This window comes from Lucilia sericata, unplaced genomic scaffold (genome assembly GCF_015586225.1).
Source record: "Lucilia sericata isolate MDLA Ls3-8-SP2 unplaced genomic scaffold, ASM1558622v1 Contig000498F_arrow, whole genome shotgun sequence".
Lineage (NCBI taxonomy): Eukaryota > Metazoa > Arthropoda > Insecta > Diptera > Calliphoridae > Lucilia > Lucilia sericata.
Window position 1 is genome coordinate 268923 of NW_023994512.1, and position 10269 is coordinate 279191.

Genomic DNA, 10269 nt, shown 5'->3' on the forward strand with positions numbered 1-10269 from the left:
GTTAGTTAGTTAGTTAGTTAGTTAGTTAGTTAGTTAGTTAGTTAGTTAGTTAGTTAGTTAGTTAGTTAGTTAGTTAGTTAGTTAGTTAGTTAGTTAGTTAGTTAGTTAGTTAGTTAGTTAGTTAGTTAGTTAGTTAGTTAGTTAGTTAGTTAGTTAGTTAGTTAGTTAGTTGTTAAATTTGTTTAATTTTTAACAGAATTCTTTACAATGGCAACACTTACACAGTTAGTCTGGCATCCTAAAACTAGCATCAATTATTTTAATAACCGTCAGTATGACAGTTTTACAACACATGTTTTGTTGGTGTTTTATGGATGCAGTGCAAAATTGTTGTAGTTTCTAAAGTTCTGTGTCCCGCGTTTGCAAGTGATTCATTGTTATCGTGAAAAAATTAAGTTAATTTATTAAAAACTATTTCCGTAACCATGTCAGCCACCAAGGTGCCTCCTTTAACTTATAAAGTGTTAGCCGAGTGTTCGTCCTCAAAGGCTAGAGCGGGACTAATGACCTTGAGGCATAGTGAAGTTAATACGCCGGTTTTTATGCCAGTTGGTACACAAGGTACCATGAAGGGCATATTGCCGGATCAATTGGTGGACTTAAATTGCCAAATACTATTGGGTAACACTTACCATTTGGGTATGCGGCCTGGAATAGAAACTCTAAAGAAAGCTGGTGGTCTGCACAAGTTTATGGGCTGGCCTAGAGCTATTCTTACCGACTCTGGTGGTTTTCAAATGGTTTCCCTTTTGCAATTGGCCGAAATAGATGAGAATGGTGTTAATTTTAGATCACCCTTTGATAATAGTGAATGTATGTTGACACCTGAACATTCCATAGAAATACAAAATGCTATTGGCGCTGATATTATGATGCAATTGGATGATGTGGTCAAGACTACCACAACAGGACCCAGAGTGGAGGAGGCTATGCACCGCACCATTAGATGGGTGGATAGATGTATAACCGCACATGCTAGAGATGATGATCAAAGTTTATTTCCCATTGTTCAAGGTGGTTTGGATAAGGAATTGAGAAAGCAGTGCGTGGCTGGTTTAATGGAGCGTAAAGTTCGTGGCTATGCTGTGGGAGGTTTAAGTGGTGGTGAGAGTAAGGATGAATTTTGGCGTACAGTGCACACCTGTACCGACTTACTGCCTAAAGATAAACCCAGATACTTAATGGGTGTAGGCTTTGCGGCCGATTTGGTGGTGTGTGTGGCTTTGGGTATAGACATGTTCGATTGTGTTTTCCCCACCAGAACCGCACGTTTTGGCAGTGCTTTAGTAATGAATGGCCAACTGAACTTAAAACAAAAAAAATATGCTTTAGATATGCGCCCCATCGATGAGGATTGTAACTGCAGTACCTGCAAACTATATACTAGATCTTACTTACACCATATAGTAACATTCGAGAGTGTTTCGTGCAGTCTTTTAAGTATTCATAATATAGCTTTTCAATTGCGTTTAATGCGTGAAATGCGCGAGGCTATACAACGTGATGAATTTCCCAAATACGTAAGAGAATTTATGAATATACACTTTGCTAATGAACCAGTACCAAATTGGATAAGAGAAGCTTTGGCGGCTGTAAATATAGTATTACCGGAGGATAAAGTTAGTAAGAGGAAAAGTGAAACAGAGGCTAGTGAAACTGTGGAAGTAGAGGCTAAACGTGTGGCTTAAGAGTGTTAAACGTGTTCAAATATAAACAATTTCTTAAGAAATTTAAAAAATTTTAATAAAATTCTTAAAATGTAAAAGTAATGTGAAATAAAAAGAAAAACCCTTGAGCATTCCAAACGCTTTTTGATAAGGATAAGGATACATAAAAAGAGCAGATCAAAGATTTCATTACAAATAAATTTTTATTCATTCTGTAATAATTATAAAAATAATACAACAAAACTTAAACGTGCTTAGTATATATAAAAGTAACTTATTTTTTAGGTTTAGCTGCAGCTTTAGGTTTGCTAGTGGTAGCCTTTTTGCCTGCTGCAGCTTTTGAAGTGGAAGCTTTAGTAGTTGATGCTGCAGTCTTCTTTTTAGCCTAAATAAATGAAATAAAATTATAATTTTTGGCAAATTTCATTTCAAGACACAAACCCACCTTAATTAAAGCATCATTTTCCAAATCATCATCCTTTTCATCTTCAGATTCTACATTTGCAGTAGAGCCTTCTTCACCCTCCTCCATAGCCAATTGATCCATATCATCAGATGACTCAGCACGCTTCTTTTTAACACCCGCTGTAGCTGAGTAGGTATAGGCCAATACCTCTTTATTGTAGGCTCTTGTTAGGGCGGCCTTTACCTTGCCATCTACCTTATCCATGGGACCCTTTTTACCCGGCCATGTAGTTAATTCAATTAAACTATCAATATCTTCACGCAAGAGGTGATATTCTTTGAGAGTAGCTAGTGACTCTTCTATGCCATCTAAACCTTTGTCCGCCAAAGGTTTAACAATTTTATTGAGCAAAAATGGAGCATAATCTAGACGCACAGATAGACGTGAACCGGATGTCCTTAAACGGGTATGATCATGGATTTCTTGAGCCAAACGGCAACGTTTAGTGGAACGAGAATTTTTTCCCAGCCAGCCGGGAAAGTTTATTTGTCCCGTTATATGGCCACTCATATATTCACCCGGCATTACGGAGCTGAAAATGGCCTGGGTGGGTAGAAGAGCCCAGGCGGAACTAGAACGTATCTTTTTGTCTACTAAATCACCCAGACTTAAAGCATCGGCGGTTAAAGCCACTTTTTTAGGAACTTCAGATCTGTGGAAACAAAGATATTAATACAATTTATTAAATTCCTTAAGAGAAAAAACTTACTTGGGCCCTGAGGGACTGACAATCAAATAATTTTGCTGAACAAACAAGGGAGACAAACTGTAATCATGAAAGAATAAATCACATTTATCATTAAATGACATGGTTTTATGTTCATCGGCTGAGAACACTTTGCGTACCACTTCCCAAGGACCCTTTGAAATGAATTTATTAATGAGGCATTAAAATCAGTGGATTTAACAGAAATTTCTTACCATTTTCAAATCCTTTTCGGCAGTTTTCTCACCATATTTTGTAGATTCTTTATCGGAGGCCAAGTTCAGATCCTTGCCTGCACTTAGTAGTGATATATGATTTATCGATTGTCTTATATCATTATTGGTGGCAGCAATGATTTCATCAATTTTACCCGAATCTAATTTAATATTTTCTTTGGCACAAATACTCATTATACGACCCTTGATTTGTTTCAACTGAGGACGATTGAAGCGTAAATCATAGCAATAGTTTACTAGTGAACGCATTTTCTGATGATTACGATCATTACACATGCATATAATGGGTACAGAGGACTCCTTAATCAGACCTATTAACTCCTGTATACCACCACGATCTTCATTACCCGCCATACCGTCTACCTCATCCATAATAAGAACATGCTTTTTAGTAACCGCCTGGCTATTGCCATGGAAGTAACCATACAGGGATTTATTGGAAAGTAATTCGGAGACTTCTTCTTTGAGTAAACGTTTGCTGCGTGTATCGGAGGCATTAAATTCAACAGCATCAAATCCCAATTCCTTGCACACTAAAGTGGCGGTGGTAGTTTTACCTTTAAAAAGAAATTGTTTTATAAAATAGTTCTAAATACAAATGAAAAAGCTTCTAACCTATGCCTGGCGGTCCTGACAGCAAAGCTGCCTTATAAAAACTGCCATCATCATTTTTGGCCCAGGGATTGGGTTTTTGTAATTTCTTTTTGCCATCATGATTAATATACCATTTTGAAAGCCAATTAGTTAATCTAAATATGAATTAATTTCAGAGTTTTTTCTCAAACTTTCCTTTAAAATTAAACTTACTTGGCCACATTACTGGCTGCTCCCTGTTGCCCTATAATATCTTTAACCGAGGCCGGTTTATATTTATCCACCCAGGCCATCATATCTTCTGTTACTGGTGGTGGTCTGGGAAATTCCTGTTTAACCTCAACTTCTTTTTTAATTTTCACTTCTTGTTTGATTTCTGTTTTCTTTTCTTCCAATTCTTTCTTAATTTTATTTGTATTGAGATTATTATTTAATTCCTCCAATTTTGGTTTCTTTTCAGTGGGTGACTCTTTTTCTTTTTTAATTTCCACCTTCTCTTTGTGTTCCTTTTTCTTTTGTTTGGGACTAGTGGAGGGCTTTTCACAATCATCTCTAATACTGGTGTCATTATCTTCTAGTTTTTTAAGACCTGACTTTTCTCTTATTAGATTTAAGAAATCATCTTCACTAATAATTTTAACACCAAACTCTTCTGCTTGTGCCAGTTTTTTGGGTCCAGAGTCTTCACCGACTATTAGATAATTTAAACGTTTACCCACTACGGTCATAGTTTTGCCTCCATATTCTTTTATAATCGAAGTAGCTTCATCACGTTCTAGGGATTCGAGTACACCAGTTATTAGGAAAGTTAAACCGGCCAAACAATTAGGTTTACCCTGGAAACAAAGGCGAGATTTTATTGTTTATATATTATAATTAATTGTTTAAGTATCTACCTTTGGTACTTCTTTGCATCCGGGATTAATAACAGTCGAACGATTTTTATATTTCTGATACAATATGGCTGTCATACGTTTACGTTCATGACGTTCTTCATCAGAAAGGACACCTTAACATATTGAGAAAAGAGAAAAATTTAATTAGTTCAGTTCTATTTATAAACAAATTTCCAACTTACTCGATTCCAAATCTTGATGTTTTTCCTTAGTTTTCTTCTTTTTAGGTTTATCTACTTCCTCATCTTCGTCTATAGGTGAATGTTTCTTTGGTTTCTCCGTTTTACTTGACTTTTTTGGTGTAGATTTCTCCTCTTTCTTCGAAGATGCAGAATCCTTTTTCTCTTCTGGTGATTTTTTCTGTTCTTCTTTGTGTTTGTTATCCAATTTCTTGCTTTTATCCTTAATACTTGTCTCCTCTTTGCGAGTTTCTATAACACTTTCTTCCAAATCGATTTCCATGAGGCTCTCATCAATTTCATTGTCCTCAAATTCGAGTAAAGCTTTCTCTTTAGGTTTGGCTGGCTTTTTAGCTTCTATACGTTTAGTTTCACCACCAAAAAGAGCCATAGGATCTACCGGTTTGACAGTAGAGTCTTTTTTTGGTGATGATTTTAGTTTATTTAATTTGGGTTTCTTACTGTTGGGTGGCGAAGAGGAGGCGACTTCTTTTTCCACCTTAGATTTTTTGGCATCTCTTGACTTGGTGACTTGCGGTGAGGCGGGTATAACATCATCATCTTCATCACTGGATATAACACGAGCTTTACGTTTTTTCGGTTCCGCCGGTTTGGTTTCTTTCGATTTTTGGCTGTTGCCATTGGTGGCAGAGGCTTTTTGAAAAAATGAAGCTATAGTCTGAAAATAGAAGATGAAAAGTTAGTGTAATTTATTTGTATTATATTATGTGAACTTACAGGCTGCATTTTTATTTGTTTTTTTTTTTTTTTTCAGTAATCAATCAATAATTCAATTTATTTTTGTGTTTATTTGTGTGGAAAAAATATGTTTTCTTCGCGCAATTTGTCAGACGCGAATGCTTTTTCTTTTTTATTATTACCATTCAGAGGAAATGGTTAGCATTAAAGCAGTGTTGCCACTTGATGTACTAACAAATTGTTGGTTATCGATGACAATGAAAAATGTGTGGTTGAAATTCACGCTAAAAGTATGCAGTGCTTTTTTCTGACTATATGTTAAAATAAAAGGTTTATGTCTACAATAATATAAAACGTAATATCGTATTTTTATACCCACCATCAAAAAAGATGGGGCATATATTGATTTTGTCATTCCGTTTGTAACACATAGAAATATTGGTCATAGACCCACAAAAGTATATATATTCTGGGTCCTCATTAAATTCTGAGACGATCTAGCCATGTCTGTCCCTCTGTCCGTCCGTCTGTCTGTCTGTTGAAAGCACGATAGAGTCCGAGTGGAAAGAGCTAGAGGGTTGAAATTTCACATAAATATTTCTTATAGGTAAGGTTTGTTTGGTATTGAAAATGGGCAATATCGGTCCACGTTTTCGGATAGCCCCCATACAAGTGGCCCCTCGAAAAGCAGCTTTAACAGCCATAACTTGTTTAAAAATACGAATATAGCGATGAAATTCGACATAAGTAAGTTTCTTATGATCCAAAATCAATATGCGAAATTTTATGAGGATCGGTCCATAATTGACCCTATCCCCCATATAAGGTCCCCTTCAGAAAATGACTTTAACGCTCATTACTGGCTTAAAAATACTAGTATATAGATGAAATTCGACATAAGTATGTTTCATTCTAGTCAAAATCTATCTAAAAAATTTTATGAGGATCGGTCCATGATTGACCCTACCCCCCATATAAGGTCCCCTTCAGAAAATGACTGCAACGCTTATTAATGGTTTAAAAATACGAGTGTAGCGATGAAATTCGACACAAATAAATTTAATACGAACCAAATTCTATCTACCAAATTTTATGAGGATCGACCCATAATTGACCCTACCCCCCTATATATGGTCCCCTTCAGAAAATTACTTTAACGCTTATAAATGGCCTAAATATACGAGTATATAGATGAAATTCGACATAAGTAAGTTTCATTCGAGTCAAACGAGGTTTGATGGTGGGTATATAAGATTCGGCATAGCCGAATATAACACTCTTACTTGTTTGCGTTGGAAATTTGTTTACTGGGGCTCCGCAAAGCTTCTAATAACCGTTTTTTTATATCAACTGAGCATGCTACTTAGAGGTGGGGTATCTCAGCAAAATTGTCTGGGTAAGAAATGCAGGTGTTTGTGTGTCGATCCAATCAATTTTTGCTGAGCTCGGTGGGCTCAGCCAAAATGGAAATGTGGCCAAAAAGAATGGAAATGGAAATTGGGGACATATCCCCACATATGGCGACACTGAGTACAAGTTCAATATTCGGCTGTGTCGAATCTTATACGCCCTTCAATCAGGGCACTGCGTGTTTAGTTCGATGTTTCTAACTTTAATATTAAAAAATATCAAAAAGTACCAGTTGAGGAACGTTTTTTACCCCTTTATGGTACTTTTTTCCTTTCCTTTGACGAAACATAATGTTTTAAGTACCAAAAACAGATAAAATTTTCATCCCTTAAACGTTCGATTATCCAAAAAGTACTCAATTTATATTCATATTTTTCTTTAAATTAAGAATGAATTCAATATTACATTTCTTTATTCACTGGTTCACTAGGATGTTAAAAAAATTTACCAAAATACTGTTTTTACCGTATAGGGATACAAATCGATTTGGCAAAGTAAAAACAGCAACAGCATCACTGTGACAAAAAGGTTTAATGAATTGATAAATGTTGATACATGATGATATGAAATGCAAATTGAATTGATAACACATAAGGCAGTGTGTCTCTTTGTTTACATTAGTAAAAAGAGGGAAATTGAAAAAAACAACAATAATAACAATTAATGAAACAAAACAAATCGATTTGTAAAATCACAGGGTATACAGAGGCGTCACGAGCAAAAAACTATTTCCCTCTCTTTCGCACAAAACGAATTCAATAATTTTTTTAGCTGTATTTTATATACCTCTTCTCACCAAACAATTTCAAAATCAAACAAAAGCTGATTTTAGACTTTTTTAAATGTCAAAAGTGACACCTCTGTATACTTTGTGGTAAAATAGCAAAAAGACAACAAAATATCACTGTGACAAATAAGCTTAATGAGACAAACGAAAGAATAACTAGAGACAGAGAGAGAGAGAGCCAGAAAACAAAATGAAAAAGGCAGACAGTGATTGAAAGAGATTGTAGACCAAACAAACTAATTAAACAGAGCTGGCCAATTTTATTAATATTAAATAATTTTAATTAAAAACTAATATCTCTAAACAAAATTAGTGTTTTTTAAGTTAACCGCCTAGTTTCTTTTCTTTTTTTTCGAGAGAGACACAATGTCTGATGATTTTTTTTTTCGGAATCTTTTATTTGAACACACACGTTGTTGCTTTATTTCTGATTGTGTCAGTTTCTTTTCATTAATTTCAAAGTGAGTATTGTAATTGTTGTTGTTGTACAGACAAACACAGTATGGCGCAAAATTTGGTATTATTTCCACTTGAAAATCCAGCGAAATAAGAAAAAGCAAAAAAATGAAGCCCCAAAACTGATGCGATGATGCTGATGGAAATGAAAAATTCAACGCTTTTAATGCGTACAAATTTATAGAACAATAGTACGGGTTATCTGTTTTTTCCATTGATGTTTCTTTCTACATATAGTTTTTTAATCAATCATTTAATCACTTTTTTCAGAAAAAAAAACTTTATAAAAATTTTAGTTATAAAAGAGATTGAGAGTGAAGTTATTTGTGGCAGACATGGAAAATTTAAATTTTTAAATAGTACTAAATTATAACTAGACTATAGACTAGAATATAAACTAGAATATAAACTAGACAATAGACTAGACTATAGACTAGACTATAGACTAGACTATAGACTAGACTATAGACAAGACTATAGACTAGACTATAGACTAGACTATAGACTTAGACTATAGACTAGACTATAGACTAGACTATAGACTAGACTATAGACTAGACTATAGACTAGACTATAGACTAGACTATAGACTAGACTATAGACTAGACTATAGACTAGACTATAGACTAGACTATAGACTAGACTATAGACTAGACTATAGACTAGACTATAGACTAGACTATAGACTAGACTATAGACTAGACTATAGACTAGACTATAGACTAGACTATAGACTAGACTATAGACTAGACTATAGACTAGACTATAGACTAGACTATAGACTAGACTATAGACTAGACTATAGACTAGACTATAGACTAGACTATAGACTAGACTATAGACTAGACTATAGACTAGACTATAGACTAGACTATAGACTAGACTATAGACTAGACTATAGACTAGACTATAGACTAGACTATAGACTAGACTATAGACTAGACTATAGACTAGACTATAGACTAGACTATAGACTAGACTATAGACTAGACTATAGACTAGACTATAGACTAGACTATAGACTAGACTATAGACAAGACTATAGACTACACTATAGACTAGACTATAGACTAGATTTTAGACTAGACTATAGACTAGATAATGGACTAGACTATAGACTAGACTATAGACTAGACTATAGACTAGACTATAGACTAGACTATAGACTAGACTATAGACTAGACTATAGACTAGACTATAGACTATAGACTAGACTATAGACTAGACTATAGACTAGACTATAGACTAGACTATAGACTAGACTATAGACTAGACTATAGACTAGATTTTAGACTAGACTATAGACTAGACAATGGACTAGACTATAGACTAGACTATAGACTAGACTATAGGCTAGACTATAGACTAGATTATAGACTAGACTACAGACTAGACAATGGACTAGACTATAGACTAGACTATATAGTAGACAATGGACTAGACTATAGACTAGACTATAGACTAGACTATAGGCTAGACTATAGACTAGATTATAGACTAGATTATAGACTAGACTAGACTAGACTATAGACTAGACAATGGACTAGACTATAGACTAGACATATAGTAGACAATGGACTAGACTATAGTCTAGACTATATACTAGACTATAGACTAGACTATAGACTAGACTATAGACTAGACTATATACTAGACTATAGACTAGACTATAGACTAGACTATAGACTAGACTATAGACTAGACTATAGACTAGACTATAGACTAGACTATAGACTAGACTATAGACTAGACTATAGACTAGACTATAGACTAGACTATAAACTAGACTAGACTAGACTATAGACTAGACTATAGACTAGACTATAGACTAGACTATAGACTAGACTATAGACTAGACTATAGACTAGACTATAGACTAGACTATAGACTAGACTATAGACTAGACTATAGACTAGACTATAGACTAGACTATAGACTAGACTATAGACTAGACTATAGACTAGACTATAGACTAGACTATAGACTAGACTATAGACTAGACTATAGACTAGACTATAGACTAGACTATAGACTAGACTATAGACTAGACTATAGACTAGACTATAGACTAGACTATAGACTAACTATAGACTAGACTATAGACTAGACTAGACTAGACTATAGACTAGACTATAGACTAGACTATAGACTAGACTATAGACTAGACTATAGA

General features: G+C 34.6%; 2 protein-coding genes across 2 annotated transcripts; one reads left to right on the plus strand and one right to left on the minus strand.

The window, feature by feature from the left end:
• The first annotated feature begins 285 nt into the window (after positions 1–285).
• LOC119605572 (queuine tRNA-ribosyltransferase catalytic subunit) lies at positions 286–1726 on the plus strand. The gene has a single exon (XM_037958764.1). It carries the CDS (start codon positions 426–428, stop codon positions 1686–1688), a length of 1263 nt encoding a protein of 420 aa, XP_037814692.1. The 5' UTR covers positions 286–425; the 3' UTR covers positions 1689–1726.
• Positions 1727–1850: 124 nt separating this feature from the next.
• On the minus strand, positions 1851–5617 carry LOC119605571 (replication factor C subunit 1). Its single transcript, XM_037958763.1, has 9 exons — positions 5483–5617; positions 4748–5423; positions 4566–4678; positions 3883–4505; positions 3691–3824; positions 3055–3632; positions 2843–2994; positions 2113–2785; positions 1851–2052 (listed from the first exon to the last, which is right to left on the minus strand). The coding sequence occupies exons 1-9, from the start codon at positions 5489–5491 to the stop codon at positions 1942–1944; spliced, it is 3069 nt and encodes a 1022-aa protein (XP_037814691.1). The 5' UTR covers positions 5492–5617; the 3' UTR covers positions 1851–1941.
• Positions 5618–10269: the final 4652 nt, after the last annotated feature.

Excerpts from the sequence above, each read along its gene's own strand:
- LOC119605572 (XM_037958764.1), top strand. The coding sequence starts at position 426 with ATGTCAGCCACCAAGGTGCCTCCTTTAACTTATAAAGTGTTAGCCGAG.
- LOC119605571 (XM_037958763.1), bottom strand. Across the intron at positions 3,633-3,690 it reads GTCAGGACCGCCAGGCATAG|GTAAAACTACCACCGCCACT; the intron begins GTTAGAAGCTTT and ends TTCTTTTTAAAG. Across the intron at positions 2,786-2,842 it reads GTCAGTCCCTCAGGGCCCAA|ATCTGAAGTTCCTAAAAAAG; the intron begins GTAAGTTTTTTC and ends TTGTTTCCACAG.